The following is a 25,957-nucleotide window of genomic DNA, read 5'->3' on the forward strand; positions in this document are numbered from 1 at the left end:
GCCTTTTCCATACAGGAGTGATTGATTACGTATAAACTGAACTAAATGGATTTTGAGTAATTTTCTCTACATTCCCAAATATGATGTTTCACTAAACATCCAAGGTTCATGATATTTTTAGCTGACAAACAGTACTTATATTTTTATTTTATTTTTATTAAGCAAATGACTTTTAGCTAATTCTAAAGTCAGCTTTTTGAAGACGCATAGACTAAAATCATAGCGGCAATTAGCCAAGAAATAAAGAGTTAATACAACATCATCTAACAGAACAAAAGTTTTTTAAAAAGAAAAATCTAAATTAAGCGTGTTAAAAAGTTCAGATGTGTGTTGTTACATCCAGCTACCATTTAAAATAGACACAATTCAACTATTGCACAATTATTAACCAGCACATCAATAGGGACCTTCATATAAACAGACACCTTTATCAACATGGAACCACAATGAAATGGAAAAGGGGTCCATCCCTGCTCTGCAGAGCTGCTTGAAGAATTAGGATTTGAACTACCACCTTTTCTGGCTTCCATATGCCCTCTAAACTGCTCAAAAACTCAGTCCTGTAATAAACACCTTAGCCTGTAAATACAATCACTTATTTGCTAGTATTGCAAATGCATTCACTTATTTGCAAGAACTATCCCAGGTCACCTGCTTTACTCCTGAAAAAACAACACTACAACTGTTCTTCAGTCTCGCCAAGTTTCCTGAAAAGCCTTTTGAAAACTGGCAAATAGAGATGGACAGAAGACAGATCTAAAGTCCAACAATGATTTTTTTTGAAGTGAACTCTCTAGAGGAAAGAAAAAAGAGATTACTGTCCTCTTACCTTCCATACAATTATACTATGTTACATAAATTGGTTATCAGACATTGTGTCATTATCTTCAACATTCAGAATACACAAGCAGCTAACATTTTCTGAACGTCTTAGAATCATAGAATCATTGAGGTTGGAAAAGACCTCTAAGATCATCGAGTCCAACCGTCAACCCAACACCACCATGCCCACTAAACCATGTCCCTAAGCGCCTCATCTACACGTCTTTTAAATACCTCCAGGGATGGGGACTCCACCACTTCCCTGGGCAGCCTGTTCCAATGTTTCACCACTCTTTCAGTAAAGAAATTTTTCCTTACATCCAATCTAAACCTCCCTTGCCGCAACTTGAGGCCATAAGACTTGAGGTCTTCCTTAACATATTTCAAATGTCAAAAGATTTAACACCAAACTCTCCATAAGAGTAATATTTTTAGATCTAAAATGACTTAATAGCACCCGTTTACCAACAAACTAATTCTCCCATTTTCTAGGTAGAGAATCAATGCACATTGTTTAATTGGTCTAAGAAAATCCCATCCCCGAAGGAGGGTCCAAATTCTGCAGTTATTGATAGGACATGAAATCCTTGCCAGAAATCAAATGAAGAAGTGATGGGAAAAGAGCAAGGGCATAAGAAGAATCTGTGAGATAGGGGCAAGGAAGAAAGTGTGCTGGGAGCTGTGAGACAAAGTAGGTGGAAGAGCAATTTGGGGAGAGGAACTAGTGCTCTTGGATATGCCTAAGATATAGGATAACAAAATGCAGGGGGAGGAAGGGAAGGCTGGAAGGAAAAAGAAAAAAAAGAAGAGGTCAGCTGCAGAAAACTACTGCAGCACAAAGGGAAAGCACTCAGCAACCCCAGGTTTACACAACTGTTTGAACCTGTGTTTGGTTTGGGTTTGTGGGTTTGGTTGGGTTTTTTTGTTGTTGGTTTTTTGCAAGAATCAGTTTTATTTTCACAGGAAAGGCGGGGGAAGGTAAAAATGCACTCATAACACAAGTTAGGATTTTATGCCAGGTTAAATTAACAAAGAACAGGCTACATCCTTTGACAGGCTCATAGGCCTTTAATTCAGCCCATCGATCCAACTAAAACCAGAGGTTTTCCTGTATTTATAGTTATGCCATGCACCTTTCTCACACAGACTAGTCTTTTTAGAATAGAATATTTCAGCTGAAGGGACCTACAATGATCATCTAGTCCAACTCCCTGACTACTTCAGGGCTGACCAAAAGCTAAAGCATGTTGTTAAGGGCATTGTCCAAACACCTCTTAAACACTGACAGGCTTGGGGCATCGACCACCTCTCTAGGAAGCCTGTTCCAGTGTTTGACCACCCTCTCGGTAAAGAAACGCCTCCTAACGCCCTGTCTAAACCTCCCCTGGTGCGGCTTTGAACCATTCCCACGTGTCCTATCATTGGATCCCAGGGAGAAGAGGTCAGCACCTCCCTCTCCACTTCCCCTCCTCAGGAAGCTGTAGAGAGCAATGAGGTGGCTCCTCAGCCTCCTTTTCTCCAGACTAGACAAACCCAATGTCCTCAGCCGCTCCTCACAGGACCTCCTCATAGAACATCTTATTGTATGCGAGCTCCTACTGTCAGAGGGCTGACTGAAGACATACTTTGAAGCAACAAACACATTCTGCAGCATCCACACATGAAATAAGTTACACAGATACTCCTCATTCCAGGAAATGATTTGCATTAATATTTTTTTTGTATCATTGTAATTGTGCCCTTCACTAGGGAGCTAAACCACTGCATTCAGATCGATTTCTAAACTACAGAACTTAAATTAATACAGTTAAGTTGTGACATAACCAATTGGGGAGAAAGAAAAAAAAAAAATCACTCTAATATTCAGTGAAATTAATTCTATGACAGGGTCCTATTTTCCTATTTTAAAGTCTGTTGATCATACTATAAATTTAAAAGCATAAATTGAAGAAACTATGTCAAAATGCCTACATAATTATTGTCACCAATACAATTATTTTTATTTAGCTATCAAATGCATTAATAAAAAAAAATGCTGACCATTATATCAACCACCACTAGTTTTACTTCCTCCATTTCTCTCCTCTCAACCTCAACTTTATGTTCTATGTTCCTCTCTTTGCCCTCTACATTTATTCTCCCCTAATACTCCTACAGCGAGTGGTCCAACGTAGATGCCACCTTAGACGGTGCAGAACATGGTGACTGCTCACTCTATACATCTTAACACATAAACATGCACCAAAGTTGAGTAGATGTCTGATGCCTTTGATTTAGCGAACTGAATGTTCTGATAATTTTTGCATCGTGAAACCAGTTAAGACAACCAAACTGCTAAATCCACTCTATATCAGATGTAAATATCAATGACAAAAACATGAGCAGCTGCTTACAATTTATCTGTTTGATGTCTCCTACTAGGTCAAACAGAAAGTGAGGTGCGTGGATTTGACTGTGTGTGCATTGTAAAATTAAGTTTAGCACTCACTACATTGGGCTTGATGTGTGTCTGTTACAGATCCTGACCAGCATTTATTATTTAAATAATTCCAGCACCTCAGCTTGTAGTCACAAAAGAGATCATGTCAGCATCCTGATAAACACAACACTAATACCAACAGGGAAGAGAGGGGTGATAAAAATAAATCAATCAGTACATGAACAGTTTATAGTTCTTTTAAAGTACTGTTACAGTTATCTTACATATTCATTTTCACTTTCAACATCAAGACACCAAAACAAGTGGAGAGGCATCAGCCCAGTAGAATTCCCATTCTAACAAAGCCCCTCAAGTGGATGTTTGTCTTTAACTTGCCCCAAATATGATTCGCCAACAACCTAACTACTCCTCATCTAAAATGCATAAAGACCATACTTTGCATTATTCAATAAACCAAGTCACTTTGATATTCCCTACACTTGGAAGGTTATTCCAAAAAAGCTATCAAAAAGGCTGTTAACTGAATATTGCCTCTTCAGCCCTCTGCTGCTTTCCACCCAAGTCTGAGCACTTGCCCAAGTACCACAGGACCTTTCTGTAAGTTTCACAAATGCAAAAACCAACCTTGAACACAAGTGCACTGGTTTTGGCTGGGATAGAGTTAAGATTCTTCATAGTAGCTTGTATGGGGCTATTTTGTGCACCTCCAACCTACCTGCTGGCAGGGCAGCGTGAGGAGTAGAAAAGGCCTTGACACTGTGTAAACACTGTGCAGCAGTAACTACAACATCCCTGTGTTATCAACACTGTTTCCAGCACAAATCCAAAACATAGCCCCATACTAGCTACTATGAAGAAATTTAACTCTATCCCAGCCAAAACCAGCACAACAAGTCTTGGCTAGTTCAAATGCAGAACATCCAGATTCATTCCCATTTCAGAATGTAGACCAGGCAACAGGGCCACATGTTGCTTTCCTCTCCTGCTGCAGAAAAGTGATAGGTCACTTTTCTTATTTTCTCCACTTTTTCAAACCAGTACAAATAAGTCTGGACCAAATGCTCAGGAGGCATCTAAGCTGAAAGACACCACTCTAAACTAATACAAGTTCAGAACCTAAGTACTTTTTAATCTGGTCTTACATGTTCACAACAACATGCAAAAGAAGTAGAGCTAAGAAATTAGGAGTTTCTATAAAAACACCCTATCCCAGGAGTTTAAAGTCACTAGTGATGATGGGGGGAGGAACAATAATTGGACAACAGTGTGAAAAGCAATCACAGTGCCCCTATTTTCTGTCCACATAAGCACCAAAGCAGAGCAAATTGAATAAATGCATTAATTTATCTAGACTAAGTAGTTTGCAAACTTCTCTTCAAAACTCTGCACTACTACAACCAAACACAAGGCAGCATCGCGTAACAAGATAAGCACTGGATTTTGTTTCAATATCTATCACTGACATGTTGTATGACACAAGCCAAGTAACTCCTCCTTTCCGTACCTTCATTTTCCTGTCCAATCATTTGTTTGACTGGTTTTTGTAGAAGTTGTTCAGCTTTGTCTATCTATCTTGCATCTGGTCCACACTGTACCAAGAATACATTAACACACCCCACTTTAAGCTCTCCTGTTTCCCTTAAGTTCTCCTCTGTTTTACGGCAAGGATACAACAATTACTTGCCACAATTATTTGCCACAATTATTAACTAACATGGACCATACAGCAATCTTGCTGAGACAGACTATGTTTAGAGGCGCTTAGTCAACGATTGACAAGCTTGGTTGAGCATACAACAACAAAACAGAAGTCCATTTAAAACTCAGTCCTCTATAAAACCGTAGTCTATAGGCCAATTTTCAAGGGAGCTGATTTTTCTACTACATATCTCATCTTCATAGTATCTTTCACAAAGACCTTGATCATATTGTGCCTTTTACAGACAGGTGCACAAGATCATGTCTGAAAAAATAATTACTATTTTTTGTTTATTTAATAATGGCATGAACCCTGCCATAGACTGTTCAGTAGCAAGGTCCACATGTATTCTTTTTGTTCTTCTGTATCTGCTATGGGCTCCATGGCAGAAACATATCCTCCCTCATTTTGGCATGGAAACTCAGTAACAAGACAACAGGTATTCTAAAAATGAGCAATTTTCATTTCTCAAAGCTGAGCAACAAACAAATTTAAAGATCCAAGATTTCCAACTAATATTACAGTTCCCTCATTTTATCTTCTGCATTCCCAAAGCATTCTCAAGATCTATTAAGAAATCTCTATGGCAGTTGCTACAGATATATCTAGTAAAATGGACTAATTTTTATTCAACTGTAGTACAGGCTATTTGCTACAGTCTACATCAATTGTACATAAGCACGTTCAGGTTAATACAGCACTTATGCAGAAAGGACTTAGTTCTGTTCTGCTGTTCAAGCAAGTAATTTTTCTGTTTAACTGTAAAGCAAAAATATAGTCCTACAAGCCCAAACATTTGATATCATAATCAGAAAATAATAGCAGCAAGTTTTGTTCTAAGTCACCATCCTCTATGCTATGAAAGAATAAATTCACCTTACATTCAGATTTCTGCAGAACACAAGTAGTGTTCTCAGCCCTTCAATATTGTAAATACATTCCTTTCCATCTCATTTTCCATAAGAAGTATCGTTTTGCATCTTCATGTTCTGCAAAGAGAAATCCACCTCAGCATGAGCATGGAAGCTAAACATCTACATTTGTCCACTGTTAGGAACTCATTATTCCTACCCTTTCATAGTGCACTATATTCCAGCTCTGGTTCCACAGTGACATCACAAGACAAAAGTGTCAGTCACGCTATTTCAGCTTCATTTGCTACCACAAATTTACTGCACTGCTTCAGTAACATTAACCAAGAGCTATCGCAATGACAGTTACACAAATATTACAAAATGCACTTGTAATGCTGAGTTTCACCATCTTGCCTGCCAGATCCAGATATCACTCACTGGTGATCATAGATCCCACTGTCAGAAAGTGGGAGCTGATTTTTCCAAGAGACACTTGAAATACATCATCTCTGTTCTCCTGCTGTAGTCTGAGACTGAAAATGCAAATGAGATGCCACCAGTTTACCCTGATATTGCAAATGTTTTCAAAGAAAAATGTAAGTTTGAACAGTGTGTGATTTAACTCAGCAAAATTACAGAACAGGTGAACAAAAGTATAAAAGGGATCTGCAAGTAATAATCTTAGATTCCAGTCTGTCTACCACATTAGCAGAAATAAGAACCGCATTCCCTTTCTCTGTCTCTCCCCCAAATTTCCCCTTCAAACATGGAGCACTATCCGCCTTGAGCCTCTTACGAACGCGGTGAAGTCACCGCACCTGAATGCATATACTTTGTTGTCTGCACTCCAAGTTTGGTGGGATTGGGTCTGGGTGTGGGGGAGGAGAGAGGTAGGAGCAAGGAAGAAGATAAGGGGGGAAATGCAAAGCAGCCCTGATGCAAAGCTGCTGTGCTAACAGCAAGGCTTACTGCATTAGCCCCTGTGTAGCACTTTCATAGCAGAGCTTGCTAACAGCTTGAAGCACAGACAAGAGTAAACCCTTTAAAATAAAGCTTCGGTACAGGCTTGGTGGGAGGAGCATTTAGCAGATGAAAGAAAGACACAGGAATCAAAATCAGCAGCTGTTTACACACAGAACTTATGGCAGTATGGCACAGCAAATTTAAAAGACCCACTAGACTAAACAGACTAAGAGAATAGTTTCATTTAGCAAAGGCCTGCAAAAAAAAAAAAAAAAGATACAGTTATCAAGCATGCCAAAGGAGTTGCATTTCTCATCAAACATCAGAGGAAACAAGGGGCGATACAAAATTCTTTAAGCAATGAGGACAGGTGCAGCTACAGGCAAGTTTGTCTCTGAGGCATACACAAGCAGCACTGAAAATCCTGATTTGCTCTGAAACAAAGGAATAGTTCTATCTCGTATTGCTCACCAGTCATTTATTTGCACAACAGCGGAATGTACCTTCTACCGGTTAACAGTTTGACCTGCAACAAAAGCTGGTCCAGAGGAAACTGAAACAAAGAGAAGGACATCCAAGCTACCAATTAAAACAATGAACAGTTTATATTTTGTCTGCCAATTTCCTGTTGGGAGCATGTCACGCCTATCACCATGGTACTCAAGTCCCCTGCTATTTAAGTCCCTATCTTTTACCTCTTCCAAACAACTGCATACAATTAAGAACCATGGAATGAGGCTTGAGTGAAGCAAAAGTCAGCTAGTGCGAGCAGGCAGTTCCTCTAAGGTACTTTTTTCTCCTCTACAAGTTCCTTACAATCAAAGAAAGGTATCCACCCTCTCTCTGCAGAGCACTGCTGCTTGTGGGGGTTTTGATTGCCTCCAGGACTGACTGAGAATTTTGTAGCACTGCAAAGAGCATCCCACTTCCATCTTCAACGAAGATGTTCTCCCCGGTCTGATCACAACAGGACACATGCATTCACTGCGCTTGGGGCCATGCTCAAGTTCTGCCCCAACTGGGTATATGGTACACACAAAAACACCAAGTTCAAACTACATATGCTTTAACCTTGGACTAAGTGGGAGAGCATTATGAAGCAAGCAGTTGAAGCTCAAATGCTCCAAAGGCTTGTGCTAGCTTTGCAGTGCTGATGTGACACCATGAGTTATAACACATCAGCTAATAACCCAACTACTCCACTTGAATCAAGTGTTGCTCCACTGTGCAGTTACTTCAACTGGTCCAATCACAGTAACTGAAATATACTTACTTGGGCAAGTTCTATGACTAGTACATCCATAATCTATAAAACATGGCTTTGCAACATAAATCACTTTGAACTTCCTAACTGTACTTCTCTCCACTTAAACCCCAGACAACGCTCTTGAGACACTGTTTGACAGCATACAAAACTCTTGGTGGTATAAGCCTGTGTGTTTCCTGAGCGTTCAGAGGCGAAAATTCTTTCTGCAACTCTCCACACTTTTCCTGTCTGTGCTCAGTATAAAGTATAAAACTGGTCTACAGGAGAAGACTGAGCAGTACAGAATGCAGTGGATTCACTCTTAGAAAAAGTAAGAACATACATATAAGCAAATTTGCACAAGCAAGTATCCCTACAGACTAATCAAGCTATTCCTCCTGCAGGCTAGCTAGAGAGGAAGGAAAAGGTGGTCTCTCTTCCATTCAAATATTTGGGAACTGTTCAGGCACTATGGCAACAAGACAAAAAAAAATACCTAAGCAGACTTGTTTACCAGAAAAATGCTCCAGCAGTCTGCATTATTGCTCATATAGAATGTCACTTTTATACATTAATTTAGCTTTTATGGAAATTGTATCTCAGAATAATGCATATTTTTGTACTATTTGCCTTTCATTTTTAAAATAGTATAAATTTTAAAAGTATAAAAGTATTTAAAATAGTATAATATTTTAAAAATAGTGTAAAAAAAACCATCAAACCAGTACTCTCAACTCTCAGTGCAGTTGTTCTGCTGTTGCGAATGAACACCCTTCACAAACATATTTTGACACTTTGTTCAACCTATAGATTGGACAGGATTTTAACACCCTATTGCCAGAAAGAACCGCAGCGTCCCACCCAAACCAAGAAAAAGCCACATTAATTTTTCTTATGCTATACCTTCTAAAGCAGACAGAGAAGTCCTGATGTTCTGTGTTCTTTTAGGGGCAGCTGTCCCCGCCTCGCTCTTCCAAAGACAGAATTGTTACTCCAGCTCTCAAAGCAGAAGCGATCCTTTCATCCAGTTCTGCTACTGTTACAAATCATCTCTTGCAGCTACTACTCTTACAATGAAAACTTCCTACCCACACAGAAAGTCTTAGCAGCAAGAGACACACACAGGAAAGAGAGGCATTTTATCTTCAACATGTTGTGGTCTGCCACCTCCACAATAGGTCAGCAGTCAGAAACAACTGCACAAACATCAAGGTTTCATTCTATCTTAAGCTCAAGATTTTGAAAATTTCCATGTCTTTCCTGACTCATTCACGCCTTCCCCTTTTTGGCTTTTTCCTCCAAGTGGGAGAGAAAGGGAGAAGGAGAGAATACCTGAAGCCCTAGGAGATAAATCAGGAGACAAAAAAAAAAAAAAAAAGAGCTGGCAACCGTAATTGAGGATTCCTGCCAGAGACAGGAACATAAAAGGTGGCTCGTGAAAAGCACATTTCCACATCAGAAGTGATGCTACTGGCCTTGGGAAGCTGAAAGCCTAGAAAATTACTTCTTCAGTCCTCTGCTAGGTGTAATGGAGAAAACGTGCAGCTGCATGAGGTTCATTAGCCTACACCAAATCAAGCACAACCCTTTCCTCACATCATCTCCTTCTCTCTAGGATCCTAAGAGGCTGCTCGAGAAAAAGACACTAACAATTACCCACCTGTGACAGCTAAAATCAGAATTCCGTGGGGACACAGCCATCCACCTGAGTCTCCCAGTTTCTATGAGGGTCAATCACCACATTAAAAAGACAAAGAAATGAACTAAAGAGTCAGGAGAATTAAAATCTGATCTCTGGGGGAAACAACAGACTTAACAAGTATGCTTCATTAGCACTAAAAACGGGTTATTAGATTCCCAACGGAACAGAATCTCAGTCACACCAGCAGAGAACTGAAACAGAAAATCTGCCATTAATTTCTGTTATTATTTTTTGCAACACAGACATTAAATACTGCAGACTACCGAAATGCCAACCCAGTAACTCAAACAATCTCAGCACTCTTTCACCAGAGCTAAGACTCTGATGAGACCAAAAGGTCAGTACTGCAACATGGCATTTGAACATTACGTTGGAAATTTAGCTATACTCAAAGCTGGAAGTAAGTCTAAGAAGTGACCTGACTTGCAGTCTATACATAACTACTAACAGCATAACAAAATTTGCTAACTCTTGTTCTGTGGTAAAGGAACAACAATACAAAAGTTTCTGATATTACTATGTACAGCTGTGGAAAAGTAAGGTGAATGTTAACATACTGAATGCATGTTATCTCAGCATAATTCACTGCAAGGGAGTAAGAACTACAACACAGCATCAAGCTGTGATTGTGATTTGACACCACAGGGAAATACAGACCGATTTTATTAAAAAACAAAACAAACAAAAAAAAACACAAACAAACAAAAAACCCACCACACAACCAAAAAAACCCACCACAAAACCTTTTGACTTTAAGTATTATGAAAAAAAGAAAAAAAAACTTAGAAGAAAAAAATTAAATTTAAAATTGCTTCTCTTTGGGAAGAAACTTGTGTGCTACCCAAAGTCTAACTGAATAACATAATTAAAAGCATTCAAGCAACACAAGCTCATTGCTAATGCCAGATGATTTGATGATCACCTGGAACAAGAACATATCAAAGATAAACCAGCTTTTGATACCTGCAGATGCACAAAGAGTATTTTCTTCAGCTCAGCTAAATAACTGGTTCACTCACAGTTGAGAAGCCCACTGGGAGGAGAGACTAGAAAGGCCCGTCCTCCCTCTCCAATCAATGAAAAAGAACTCAATACTAAAACCAGAGGTATGTTAGATTATAGCTACTGTATTTTTTTTTTAATCTTTAGAACTGTTTAATCCACTAGTAAAAGCAAATCTAGTGTTACTGGTTGGATAATTGTAAAAACTATCTCATTGTTAAATTTTAAATCTATCTTACTGTTAAACTTGTTTTCTTTGGCATAAGAGTTTACACACAAGTGTATATATATACATGTATCTGTAAAAAAATTATTTAACAGTTTGAAACTAGAACTGTCTAAACTATGCTTAGATATTAAACTACCATTTTCTGCATTTTTAGTTAAAACATCTGAACACTAAGTGTACAGAAAAAGGTAATTATCACTCACCATTTTTCAACATGATAAAAGGTAAAGCTTCAGAATCTGTTAAGCTACATAACCACCAAAGCATGTATATAGTACTTGCAACTATCAAAAGTCCAAAAGTTGTATGTAAATACAGCTGCCAGTTATCAACATTAAAAAAAAAAAGGCAAAACAGTATTAAAACCACTTACTAGATCAAAATTTCTTTTCTCTCCTGATTTAAATCACAATTAATATCCCGAGTTAAATAAAGCTATGTTGTTTCACAATCTGAATTCTAATTACAGATGGCTCTATTTTTCAGAATACACATCCTGCACACATCAATGGACAGACTGAAAGAAGTCAGCATTATGGTACGTTTGATTGCATCTATCTGTAGTGATCAGTTCAATCTTCAGAAACATCCTGGGGGGGGGGGGAAGAGGATGCGGAACACAAACTATCTACGAAGAGCCATAAAGAACATTTTATTTATCATCAGAAATACATAATTCTACAACACCCCCATGTTTGCTTTTCAACCATCTTTGTTGCTTATTTTCTTTCCTGTTCTATACTTAGCTTATACAGTTACATTATTCTATTTTGATTTTGTATGCACAAAACAAAAATTTGAACAAAAGCCAAATTTCCCTGACTTCTTTTCATATACTGTGCAAGATATTAGACAAAAGATCAAGGAAGCCAATAGTCCAAGTAGCGTTTTGGGTAACTGTCCAGCTGACACTGAACCGCTACCTTGATTTTGCCACCTTACAGCAGCCAGATGGGATCGGAAGTCTTTTGCAGGCTTCCACTTAGAATTTTCACCGTATTGCCTTTAAGGTATGGTGGGTTTGGGTGTTTGGGTTTTTTTTTTTGCCTTAATGGATATCATGCAAGGATTCTTGTTAGGTTCACCTTCACACAGATGAAATACAATGATACGTTACTTATTTGGGGGGTTAGAGTCAATAACAAAGTTGCCTTTCACAATAAGAACTTACATTTAGGAATTAAATTTCTTTTATAACCTTCTGTATGTTCAGCCAGGATACATTCACTGATTTATTGATTTATTTAGTTTTACTTCAAACTGCCAAACAAGGAAAAGCCACTGGCTGAATATGGGAGAACCAGAATTTCTTTAATTATTATCATAGCCTCTGACATCAGGAGCTACCTCTACAGAAGCAAAATATTACCTAAAATTGAAGTTCTGAAATACCACATGCCAAGCTACGTAACTACTTAAAGCAATCATCTGTGCAATGTACCATCAGGTGTAAAGTATGCATTCACCTGGGGGGGGGGGGGAATCAGAGCTTTCCAGTGGTTACCAAGCAACCAAGAGCAGAAAATAATATGAAGCTTTCAAAATAGAAATGCAAACCAAAGCTGAAATTAATTATTTAAAAGTCAATCCAGCTGGTTTATCAACCACTCTCTAAAAGCCTTTCTTATAAAAGCTCCTGTTTGATCTCTGACCTCTTAAACAAACAAACAAAAGGCAATTTTTAAATAGATGCCTGCCACAGCATATATTCCGAGGGTCTCCCGCTACTCCAAAAGCAGATTTACTACTCTCTGTTGAAATCTAGGAATGTTTCATTTAACCTAAATATTTATCAAGTTCTCTTTGGGAAAAGGTAAACTTTCTTTTACAAGCAACTATTAAAACAGTACTCCAAAGATATAATAATTTACTGTTTTATATTTCAGGTTAATTAGCATCCAATGAGTTGGCACAATAAATGAGGGGAGGCACAAATTGTACAGTTGTACAAGTTGTTGATTAAACTCCAATTTTCCACTGAAATACTTAATTCCAGAGACCTTAAAGACAATGATCATGAAACAGCTGTTCTTAACTCTGCGCATCTAAAAAGATACACAGATGCTTGGTTCACTACTTTTAGCAGCAACTGTGCATTGTTGTTTGCTCGACTCCAGGACTTTCTCCTACTGCTTTAGAACATGACCAATAAAAGGTAACTATTAGTCACCTTAATGATTCTTTCATTTTCTTTTGTACTTTTATTGTATTAGAAAATGATGAATCACACTGTAAATTATCATTATTAAAAAAAAAAAAACACCCACAACTGTGATTCAGAATCAAACCTAGACTCACTGATGAGCTACAAAGGAACACCTAAACTAGTACGATGTCCTAAGACATATGCCAAATCAGAGACCGAGCTTCAGATGTCCAATCCAAATCTGTACACATGCATCTAGTCTTAATCACTCCTGGTTTCTCCAGCGTACCTCATAGATGTTTTGCTATTGCTTGATACCAGATCAATTAAAAGCCCAAAGGTTTACTGCAAACAACATAGTTCACTTTTCAAAATGCTAAACAATTGATCTTATCTCAGTCTTTTCTTATAATTCATATTATTTTACATTTACCTAATTTCTCCTCCTAAATTACACCACCAGGACTACAGGTATGCCTGCAAGTCTTCTTCCTTGTTTGTCCTTAACTATAGCTTAGCACATTTAATAGCAAGACTGCAACTGACAAAATCACACACGCATAAAAGCTGCCAGCACTTTCCACTTTTCTCACAATTGCATTACTACTTCAGGAATACACCTCTAAACCAGTGTCTAACTCTACTGCTCAAAAGAGCTGTCAATATTTGAAATATTTACAATAGACAGGTACTGTAGGGTGGGGTTCAGGCTTGGCATAGCCAGGCAAAAGTTGCAGCCTTTTGTCTTTTTTTGACATTGTCTGTTTCATATGTGCAACCATGAAATGTAATCCCAAACAATGCACCAATTGGGAACGCTTTCATAAATTGCATAAGACCTGTATATACATGGGTACAAAACATGGTTATTTCAAAGAAATACCACTGCACAAGATACACTGCTTTTGACTAGATATGTACAGTCTCCCTAGTCTGTATTATTTTTCTTTAGCTCAAACCCACCTCACAAGAACAAAACCACATAAAATTTAGAACAATAAAAGACATCAAGTGGCTGAACTATGTCCAGACAGCACACATTGATTCACATAGATTCCTGTTTTTCTCTTAAAATAATACACATAAGTATTGAGCTATTCACTTTTATCTACTTCCATCAAAACCTCAGTAATTTTTAATGCGGTTTCAAATTTTTAGATTTCTATGGCTCTTGCCTTAAGGATGCTCTCATCTGGATTGAGTCATATCTCCACGCGTACATTATGTTTTTAAAGACAAGACCATAACGTTCAAACCACCACCAGCAACCCACGGGTTCAGAATCATCTCTCCAATGACTACACTCATGTCTTACTTCAACTCCTGTCAAGAAAAATCATAATCTAAATGGAAATTTAAGACCACGCTTTTTTTTTTTAAAAGTGTCACTTCTGAGAAAGTCCTCTTGTAATCACACTAAGTTTTGAAACAGCTATGCTATCAATCTGAATTTCAAGCAAGCAGAATTGAAAAAAAAAAAAGCCTTAGAGAAAGGCTCCCTCTTTGTGCAAGGCAATGCACGATAAAAGCCTCTTAAACACCAGATCACAAAACTGAAAAAGATGTAAAATGTTTACAGTTAAATTCTGAAAAGTTAAAATAACACTCCCCTAAAAATGTAAGACATAAAATGAAAGCTTTTTCTCCTACTGTCTAGTCCTGGTGAGCAGATCGCTGTACAGACTGCACGTCAGACAAAATACCTTCAGACAGCGACAAGGGTCCGCACGCCCACGGCAGACTGCGAGGCAGACGCCTGCATTACCAGCTGCCTCCGCCTCCATTTTCACTTTCCGCCCAAAATTTATCCTCCTCTGCTTCCAAGAAGCTCCCTCGGTATTGACATTACCAACAGACAGCTTCTCACCTGAGTAACATTTTACAGTCTGCCCAGCCAGGCTTCATACCCCTGAGTTAGTAATTTTGCACCAGAGCCACATTCTGCAATTTGCACCCTGACATTAACTCTTTTCCACACATCTCTCCAGCAGGGCCAGGAAGAGGGGGCCTGAGGGGGGGAGGAGGGAACACACACACACACACAAAAAATACATAGATATAAAAGGAACGAGCAACCCACACGCTGCCGCCTCCGACCCGGCAGGTTTCTCCTCCCCGGAGGCGTCCCCCCGTGCCCAGGCCATGAGGGGACGACTCCCCTCGGCGGCCCGCGGGCTGCCACACCTCCCGGCGGGGCGGCCTCCCGCCCGCCCTCGGCGGCCGTTAACGGAACCCCCGCGCCCCCCCGCCTCCCCGCGCGCGCGCTTCCCGCCGGCCAACACACCCCGCTGCGCGCCGCCGCCGCTCCCCCGCGGGAAAGCCCGGCGGAGCCCGGCCTGCCCCACGCGCGCCCGGGTGCGCGTCATGTACACAGGGAAGCGCGGAGCATGGCCTCCTCCTCCTGCCCCCCGCCTCCCACAATGCACCGTGGGCGCTCCCCTCTGAAGCCACTTCCTCGCCCAAAAGCCGCCCCACGCCGCCGCCCCCCGGCCCCACTCACATCCGTCGATCTCCTCCTGCAGGTCCTCCTGGAGCAGCGACAGATCTGCGGGAGACACACCATGTGCCAACGCGCCTGGCCCGCCGCCCCCGCCAACCCCCGCCACGCGTGACCCGGCCTGCCCGCGGGGCCGCCCCCCGCCGCCGCCGCCGCCGCCAGCGGGCTCCGCAAGCTGCGCCCCGGTGCCCCCCCACCCCCGACCTGACCCCGACCCCACCCCACAGCCCCCCGCGCTCCGAGCCGGACAGCGGCAGGAAGCGCTTCCGAAGCCGGGGCGGGGGAGAGAAGGGGGGGAAAAGGAGGGCTGGCGCCTCACCGGGGAGGCGGCGTGTGCGGAAAGGGGGAGGGGGGCGCTACTTACCCGCCATCTTGCTGCAGCCCCCGCGGGGCGCCGGGCTACATTTAACCCGCGGCCGAGCGACGAAGGGGGCGGCGGTGCGGGCGGCGGGAGGGGGCAGGCCCCGCGCGGTCGAGGCCCCGGGCTCGGCGGCGTCTCCCCGCGTCCCCGGGAGAGTCGCGCAGGGAGGGAGGAGGGAGCGGGCGGGCGGAGGAAGGCGGGAGGAGGGGTCTGGGCCGGACACGCTGCCCCCGCCTCCGCCCGGCGGAGCCGCGCTCGCTCGCACAGACGGCCGCGCCTCCCCGCCCCTCGCTCTGACTCACGCCCGGCGCTGCCCGGCCCGCAGCCGCCAGGGCACGGCCGCACGCCCCGGCCCGCTCACCTGGCCTCGCCGCTCCCCACCCCCCCGCCGCCATCTCGGGGCTTGGGGTCCTCCTCCCGCCCGCTGAGGGCCGGGGAGGGCAGCGGGGCTGAGGCAAGGCCCCACCGCGCTCCCAGTCCTGCCCTGAACGGCCCTGTTTTGGGTGTTGTGGGGTCACCCGGAGAGAAGGGCCCCCTCAGGGTGGCCGCGCCGCGAAGGTCCTCCTCACTTGGGCTGCATGGGGTCGCTTCCAGAGGAAAGGGGTCTCGGTGAGGCAGCGGGGCCGCAGAAGTCCCTGCTTCGGGCGTTGTGGGGTCGCCTGGAGAGAAGGGTCCCCTGGGAGGTGGCCGTGCCACCACCAGGCCGTCCACGATCACCCTCCTCGTGTGAACTGCCGAGTCTCAGCAGCTGGGAACCCGTGGCTTAAAAACACGGGACGTTGTCCGCTTCGCTGCTGTGCGTTCTGACTTTTGTTTTAAAAATACGCAATTTAGTTGTATGTATATGCAAAGGTATCCGTCGTTTTCTGCTTTTGTTGGCTGTACCTTATGGTCAGTGCTGATGTTGTCATTTTAACTGTTTTGATAGTTTTTCCACGGTAAAGTGGAAGATTAAAAGTGTTGGATAAAGCAAATGCGCTAATTAGTTGATACCCAGAGCACTTGATAAAGGAAAGGACCGTTACTGGTGCTACCTGGGAGTCTTATCTGAGTCTTCCGCAGTCTTATTTTTATCTCGGTAATAATTGATGAAGTTGTTAATAAACAGAAAAGCAAAATAAGTTATTTTTGCTCAGTTTTTCAAAAAAGGATGCAATTTCAGTAGCTCTGTTTTTCCACTGTTTGACAGCATGTCTTGTAAGCTGCTTTTTAACATCATACGGTTGTTTTTATGTTGTAAGTTGGACAAGGATTAAATCTCTATAGTCATTCATTCTCTTTGCCATAGTGGCTGAAAATGTGTAATCTTCTAAAATGCATACATCCCTTTCCTTACACTCCTATAGAACAAGCTCTGCCCTGTTTCATACCCGTTCAATCTTTAGACGAGTCACTAGGACCTACTGGATACTGATTATCCAACACTTGCTTTTATTCAGATATATACCCGAAAATCTGAGTAAATCAAGTAAATTCACCATGACTAAGTTATATGAACCATGCTATTCTCTGCCAGTGTAATTTAAGAGGAGATTCAGGGGAAATACTTGACATCACAAATCACTGGCAATGCTGGATGTAATAGCAACAGACCTAGAGCAGAAAAATAAAGTGTGCTTGAAGATCCCATTGTTATTATCTCTATTACCACAAACTATTTCTAGGAGGTTTTCTCTCATCTCCTCTCTGCATCCTTCATCACAATGAAGGCACAGTTTTGCTTCCTCTGAATTTAATAGGAATAGGAGAAAAGGAGGCTGAGGGGAGACCTCATCGCTCTCTACAACTACCTGAAAGGAGGTTGTAGCGAGGTGGGTGTTGGTCTTTTCTCCGAAGTAACAAGCGATAGGACGAGAGGAAATGGCCTCAAGTTGCGCCAGGGGAGGTTTAGATTGGATGTAAGGAAAAATTTCTTTACTGAAAGAGTGGTGAAACATTGGAACAGGCTGCCCAGGGAAGTGGTGGAGTCCCCATCCCTGGAGGTATTTAAAAGACGAGTAGATGAGGCGCTTAGGGACATGGTTTAGTGGGCATGGTGGTGTTGGGTTGACGGTTGGACCCGATGATCTTAGAGGTCTTTTCCAACCTCAATGATTCTATGATTCTATGATTCTAATAGCAACAGCCTAAAATGTGATGTGCTTCGTTTTACTGAAAAAATCGAGGGGTTTGGTTGCTTTTTCCAACTCTTTACGAAGAGGCACTAACGCACACTAACCATAGATTACTGTGGTCTGAGAGCATCAAAGCTACCTTGACCATTATTATCATCAGAATGAGAAATGGAACTTAATGAGATACGTCTATGACAACTGGGTTTATAATTTGGAATGCACCAGGATTACTGCTCTTAAAAGTGTATTAATAGTGTTAATTATGATCAATTAATTATTGCCCCATATGTAATGGTGTCTAGAGTATTTATGATTTTTTTATTTCTATGTACGTATTTGTTTAAAGAGAGGAAGTACAATTTATGCAATAAAGCAAGGTAAAATGATGATTGCAAGAGATCATACTTAACAAATTCATATAAATGAATTTTGGATCTTCCTATGTGCATGTGATCTTCTTAAGTGGTAGTTAGTTCTTTCTCTGTAGGCAGGACTGTGTGGTATTTAAATAGCACAGGTAGATAACAAGGATCAGTGTGATTTAGCCTTGCAAGACAAATTATAATTGTTCAGGGATTGCAATTTTTTTGCTACGTTACCCGTAGAACATCAGACTCTCTTCCTCAGGCGCAGTTGGTCCCAGCACCATCGCTAGCAGCCATCAGGAAAGGTCTCTTCCTCTGTGAATAGAAACTCTGTGGCAAAACCTTTGGCTCATACAGTGACACACACATGGAGGGGAAAAATAATTAAAAAAAAAATTATTTGGCTTCATGCCAACACAGAATGCAAAATCCCACTTAATGAATAAGTAACCAGATATTTCTAAACTTCTCGGCTTCAGTAAGTCCCCAGGTTCTCCTTAAGGGCCTGATCCAAAGTTCAAGCTGATGGTAAGATTCCCTGCCACTGGTCACAAGCAAGGCAGACAGAGACCCTGTAAGTGTAGGACAGACGCTGATTCTTTCAGACAGTGTGATGAACTGCAATTCTAAAATAACGTACTTAATTATGAAAGAAAATTTTCATAACAGACTTGTTTTATTAGCCGAGACGTGTTAAGGAGCAAGCAATATAGCACCTGCCAAAATGTTTTAGCAGATTTTGTGCTGGAGTTCTCATAGTCTGTTTGAGTACCTTTACAGGCACTGGGAAGTAAAAAACATAAGAAACAGATAAACTCACATTTGCACACTCTATCTCATGGAAAAACACACTACAAAGGGTAGAAGCCAAGGCTATGGATGGAAGGATAGAAATGGAAGACTCCTTGGCAGGATCCTTTGCATGTGATAAAAGGCACCTGTATTGCTATCTACATGATGTATCTCAAAAAAGTCCATAGCAATCAGCAAGATACTGTAGTATTTACATAAAGTACTACGTAAATCCTTTCAAACTTACACAAGTGACCAAGTTAGACACAAGATACCCAACATCCATCTAGACATATTTGCAACATGTTATTCTGTAGTTGGATTAGTGACATTTCTTCAGTCAAAAGTGCTGCAGGTATAAGGACCTCAGGCTCAAAAACCCTGCAGCCTCAAGAACCCACCCATATTATCTTATTATGCTATTATCTAGCATATTATTACCTATTTTCTCTCATTTGCTATGAAGAAACAAGTCTGATCAGACAGCAATGCCAGCTTCCAATGTCCACATATTAACTAGCTTTGCATTTCTCCCAGGCTACCCTTCGCGTGTGGGAAGAGCTTCCCATAAATATCTGCACAGCCATCTCGCTATCCTCCTCCGGACTCCTCCGCAAAACTCTCTTTTCCTGTAAAGCTTAGCAAAAAATGTATCCGGGGTTAGACTGCTGGTGCACCAAGGCAACTGCTTATCCTCTTGAGTAATACTGACTCATAGTTTTCTTGTCCACCCCCAGGATTCTGTCTGCACGCATATGTTGTGCTTTATGATTGAACTATACACTCTTTACTTTTTAGACCCCCTTTTTGTTCTTTAGAGTGCTTAACCAAAATTGGCCCATGACTAAATATGCAGATTAAGTTACACATACAAATGTAAGCACAGGGGTACGTATAATACATATGGATACACATGAAAACCTGATGGCTGAAGCCTGGGACAGTCGATTTGCATTTGAAAATATAGTAAAACATTTCCGCTAAAAAGAGGTGTTCGTCATAAAACCTTTCCTTTCTTCTCCTTTCCCTTTCCCTTTTCCTTCCTTCTCTCCTTCCCTTCCCCTTCCCTATTCCTGTTCTTATTTTTCCCTCCAGTAAAAATACTGGAGGGTTTTTTTGATACATCCCTTGTGGTTGTGAAAGTTTTTGACTGTGCACCACGCAGTTTTATTTAATTTTCCCTGTTTCCTGGGTAAGAGCTTAAGCTGGTGACTACCTGCGAACCTTAACATCAGAGTCCAGCTGCCACTGCTCCCAGTGAAGGCCTCGCAGAAGGATTATAAACACATTAGTATGCCAACCACGAATAAATTAACACCCAAATTTGCTGACAAAGACCTTGGTTAATACAAAGTTAAGTTTGCCTTGAGGGTTCCTCATGTCATTCCAGGACAGCAACAAATTCGGTGGCAAGTTCAAGTGGTGCTCAAACCTCTGAAAACTAGGAAGTACCCACCTGAGGTACATCCTGGTGCAACATTAAGGCTGCACCTGGAACTTGCAATGGCTCTTGGCATTAATTTGCAAGCAAATCTTTTGCACCAGTGGCATGAAGATGGTAGCTGTGTCGGCAAAAAGAGGAGAGGTATGCAAATCAGGAGGCAAGTCTTGATGTCTCATTTTGCAATTAAGAGCATGGCCAGTGGTGATATCCCTACCAGTGGTGATATCCCCAACTCCTTTGGCTATAGACACCGCGTGAGGGCGGTCTGTGATCTTTATAGCAGGCAAGTGAAAGTCTATGTCTGTATCTGACCCTATAGGTGCTCAAGCCCACCGTGAAAGAGGACAAAGAATTAACGTATCAGAGGCTGTTTCAGGGAGCTGGGTGTCAGTGTTTGCGTGCAGCGTACGTACAGGATTCCTCGTTCAGTAGCACTCGCCTGGACGCACGTTTTCCTTTAAGAGCACTGTGCACCAACTCTGAGATGCTCTGCTTCAGGAATCATGTGTCATGCATATGTATGCTACGGGAAGACTGAATCACTGATCAAACAAGGCAGAGTTCAGGTTGTACCGATGTACCTTAGCTCTGGATTTCCTGGTTCTCAGAGGTTTGTGTCTCACCGACATACTACAAGGAAACAAGACTGGGCAACCAGAAAGAATCTTCTCCTCGCTGAATTGCCTGTTTAATTTTTTCTTTTTTTTGATCAGAGAGGAAAAAAATCCGAATTTTGGCTATTTCAAGAAATTACAGCAACCACATACATGTGCAGCTGGGATACTATTGTAGTAGATACCGATATCCCTCAACCCTTCATCCTAGATCTCCAAATCATTTTGAAAGGACATAAATGTCATTATTCTCGTCTTATAGGTAAAGAAACGGAGAACAAAAGAAGCAAAGTGATGTGCCTGATACTGCTTGAGGCCTGAGATGGACAACAGTGAATAAAATAAAACACACCCCAAAAAAATCTTCTGTACTATTTTTTGCTATCTGATGCCATTACATATATGACAGGTGGCAATCTAATGCATGGTTCCTAATGTGCCAGGTCTGAGTTGTATGCCAGGCCAGATCCTGCCTCCCTGTTAGACTTGCCCTTGAGTCAGCCAGGCTTTCTGGCCTTTCCTCAGCCCACGCAGTCTCACTTCCCCACCCAACCAGTCCCTACCTGGCAATACCTAACCTGATTTTCAGATTAATATATTTGCATTTATTCACTCCTTCATTTCCTGGTCTACTGAGTTTAAATTTGCATCTCTCTAGGTCTGCTTAGATATTGACACATACAATCAGCTCACACTCTTCTGAATCAGAGATGAGTTATTCAGATCCCAGAACACATCTCAGAGGGACAAATGGGACTGAATTACCACTACCACCAAACCTGCTTTTCCTTTTGACGGTTGTTCTCCAACATCAGTTTCACATCCTTCCAGCTGGTCCCTTCCTATGATTCTTTCTCTTCTTATTACAGCACCAGCTCTTCCTACCCTCTTGTTCCTCCATCCCGAACTTGTCTCAGCAAGCTGCTGTGTACAGCGCTTTTAATTCTCTTTTCGTCGACAGTTTTTTAACCTTCTTACTGTTTTCTTCTACTCACATTGCATTTTTCCAAAGTAAAATACAAACAAAACCCAAATCCTGGCAGCAGTGGAGTCTGGCAACCTGTCTGCAGGCCTTTTTCAGATCCGATCTGGGCTTAGATCAGATTCAAGAGTGACGCTGTTTCACAACCCATGTGAATACTAGCTAGCTGGAAGTCTTCTTGGCCACCCTATTCAGCCAACAACAGTGTAATCCATTTAGTCAGGGAGAACTGGGTACATGTCTATGCAGCCAGCTAAGCTCTTTTTTTGCTGATCTGAAGGGGTAGTAGGTGCCAGTGGGATGCATGTCAGGAGAATGACTGCTTTGGGACATGGCTTGTTATCCTGGTCTGTGCGATTGCTAGGACCTGTCAATCCTAAAAAATGCGAGGGGTGGAGAAGTCAAGGGGTTACATCCTATGAACTCTTCGTTTAGATAACCCTGGCTCTTGCAGGAAGCACATTGAATTTCAGGGTCAGTTACACACGTGTATTTTAGACCTTTGGAGGAGTCAGTCTTTAGATGTGTGTATTTGTACAGTCTTTTGAGGGCAGATGTGAACTCATTCTGCTTGTGCTCCAACTCAATCAGCAACTGTGTAATTACAGCTCGTGTAGCACTGAGCCCAGACAGACATATGGACAGACAGTGGCACATTTGGAAATCAGTCAAATAAATGCAAAATATAGCAGAGGTCCATTCACTGAAGAAATAATTGAAATCGAAATTGTTGTTCCTCTAAAAGTGGAGGCTGAGAATATTCTAAAAGACTCAATGTCTATTTTATTTACAGTGTTAGACAATGATCTACAGACTATGAGCAAGGATTGTATAACAGAGGAAACCACCACCAAAAAGCTACCCAAAATAAGGAGGACAACTGAATGATGGTTCTTGACATGTGCCAGTTTCTACACAGAACTTTTCAGCTATTGAACTGGGAGGGAATCCAAAGAATGAAGTGTTTTGTCTGAAATAAATGTACACAAAACTAGAGGAGATACAAATAAACATAAAACCCCATGTGTAATCTCTGAGGAAGATGGTGATACAGTAAGAGTTACGAAATCTTACAATATACAGCACCAGATGGTTTGTAATAGCAAGTATCAAAAGTTTACAGAGCTGTCTGGTCCAAAAATAGTTCCTTTGTTTAATTAAATTACCTAAGATGTGAAAGGGCAATTACAGTCCTAAAGCAACTCCTGGCTAGGCTCATTGTCTCAATAATTTCCAAATCAGCTTTGCTCACTTGATATATAAATGAACATTTCCTTTTTTTTTACCCTCATATGGGGCTTGAACCACTGGGTGCCTGGTTGTGGTACAAATGTAAGCTGTAATATTTTTTAACTGTGGGAACAGTTAAAGGGTGTCAGGTATATTAAGAAGATTTACATTACTGCATTTCGACTTCTTGGATTCAAGCACTGGCAACATTTCAGGTTCAAAGGGTTTTGTTTAAAATGAGATTTAATGTACGTAGACTGTAGCATTGCCAATAATATCTTGAACTGGGTGTGTTTTATTGGGTGATTCATAAAGAAAGTCAGACAAAGTATGCACAGTGGTATTGGAATGTGGGTGGGATCAGAGTAATGATTTAGTGGAATATGTTTGTCAAGCACACCATACAGAAAATCTTCTTTCTGAATAAAGATGGATTTAGCCCATGAGACCCTCAGTATATTTCCAAGTGTCATTTATTCCAGTGAACCCCAGCAAAAATATCGAAGTAAAATGAGAAAGCTGCATTGTTCACCCTCAGATATTCCATTGGCAATGAGACTACAGTCAGACTTGTTGGGAGTAAAGGGCAGGAAAATGAATAAAATTAATAAAAATAACATTGATTTAAAAGGACACTGTCTGCAGTTCCACCACAGAAGAAAATTCTATCTGTTCCCTAACAGGGTGGCTGCAACATTTTTATTTAGTTACAGTTTTGCTATTACTTGAGCATCCATAAGCCTGCTGAGCTGGGTTTGTTGTGATTGTACATTTGCATGCATATACCTCACTCTGTCTGCACTCTTCCTGTTCACATCTCTTTCCAGGCAGCATTTTTGAAAACCACAGCGTTGATTTTGTTTCTGAGACTAAGGAGCCACTCGTACTGAGAACAAGGAGCCCTAACACTGGGAAACTGAGTCCTACTTAGAGGGTTTCATAGCGGTATGAGTGATAATATTGTCCTGAGTTCAATTATTAAAAAGCAAGCTGTTGCATTTGTAAAACATCTGTTTAAATATATTATGTTTAATTTTTCTCTGGCTTCTGATCAAGAATTATGTCTCTATTTTTTTATACTGCTTGCTAAAGAGTAGGAACAGAGTAGTCTGCCCTTATCCCTGCTTTCTCCACTTTGATGCACTCGGAGGGCATAACCACCTTGGAAGCCCAGACGTGCTTTCCCACAGCCCTGCAGGTCTGAGGGATGTTGTGGTCCGATCAGCAGAACACCTCCACTTTTGTGCATACCCAGAGGATGGCACGGCATGTGCCACATGCCGTGCCACACAGCGTACATGCGCTGTACGTCAGGGAGCCGGAGGAGACAGGCTTTCTCGTAGCTTTAACAGTACCAGTGCCATTTTTCAATGCCGCAGTACGGTTCAGTGGCTAAATTATGTTATTACAGTGGTCCTAACCTCTTCCTTGGCAAAATCCATGCATTTGTGACGTAGGACAGCTTACTGGAATAAAAGGAAAACTAGCAAAAAGAAGGCTGTGGATACCCTGTTTCATGAGTTAGAGTTTTGTGGAGGAGAGGGAGCTTGCAAGACTCACGTTCCCACAAAACAGGGGCAGAATGGGACAAGGTGAACTCTCCCGCTAACAGGAGCTAAAAGAAAGACTCGAGCTCTGACCCTAGTGCTGGAAAGGATTTGGTATAGGAAACAGTGCCGATACAATGTTTTCAGAGGGCTTTCTACCTTTGACTTTGAAAGGCAGTCTGCTGTTTTTCAAGACCTGTGTATAGAGAATTAATATTCCACAGATGCTATTTAGTTCTCAAAATTTCCTATCAATCAACTGTGGTTTTTTAAGGGTATGAATGCTATTAACCCCTAGGTTAAATGGATCAGCTTTAAATAATATATTACATCCTCTCACTCAAATGTACTTTAAGATTTAAATTAGATTAAATATACAGGGAAGATTTTAGTTTGTAATTTGCCTCAGCGAGAAATAGATGAAATAGAAGGCTGTGCTTGCTGTGGTGTCCTTCACCTACCCATTAAAAGTTAATCTGTACAATTCTCAAAATAGTCAGCGAACAAAACTTCAGGATATTAGGAACTTGAGAATAAAGGAAAAGTTCTTTCTCTTGGAAAGCTCTAGTTTATATGCATTAATTATCTCATGATACCTTTTGGTTAGCAAACAGAAAAGCATGCAGTGTACAGCATGCCAGTGCAAGTTAGAGGAGAGGCAGTGAAAATTTGGCTTATCTTGAAAAAACAAGCTGTTAGAGCGATTTTGTTTCTTTGATCCAGAGACAGAGCTTTCACAAAGATAGAGCTGGGAGCAGCACGTCTTGCTTTAAGATAGGCTTTATGTGTTCTTATCCTCAAAAATCTCTGCATCCTTTTTTCTTCCACATTTAGCTCCTTAGATGCCGTTAGCACAGCATATGTACCTTGAGCCTGATTACTTGCCTATTTTACTTCTTCCCTTGGGC

The 25,957-nt window shown here is 41.5% G+C and overlaps 1 protein-coding gene across 7 annotated transcripts in view; it reads right to left on the minus strand.

Annotated features, from left to right (window-relative positions):
* Window positions 1-16,145, minus strand: part of PPP4R1 (protein phosphatase 4 regulatory subunit 1) — a 73,333-nt gene extending 57,188 nt beyond the window's left edge. For 3 of the 7 annotated variants that reach the window (XM_076329974.1, XM_076329977.1, XM_076329973.1), the window contains exons 1-2: window positions 15,965-16,145; window positions 15,604-15,648 (exon numbers count right to left, since the gene is read on the minus strand). In XM_076329974.1, coding sequence (XP_076186089.1) covers window positions 15,604-15,648; window positions 15,965-15,971 — 52 coding nt within the window. In that variant the 5' untranslated portion in view covers window positions 15,972-16,145. Of the gene's footprint in view, window positions 1-14,970; window positions 15,058-15,387; window positions 15,470-15,603; window positions 15,649-15,964 lie in introns of those variants that run through there. The other 4 variants (XM_076329979.1, XM_076329972.1, XM_076329976.1 and 1 more) reach the window with 4 other exon arrangements.
* Window positions 16,146-25,957: the final 9,812 nt, after the last annotated feature.

Source organism: Aptenodytes patagonicus, chromosome 2 (genome assembly GCF_965638725.1).
Source record: "Aptenodytes patagonicus chromosome 2, bAptPat1.pri.cur, whole genome shotgun sequence".
In the NCBI taxonomy this organism is placed as follows: Eukaryota; Metazoa; Chordata; class Aves; order Sphenisciformes; family Spheniscidae; genus Aptenodytes; species Aptenodytes patagonicus.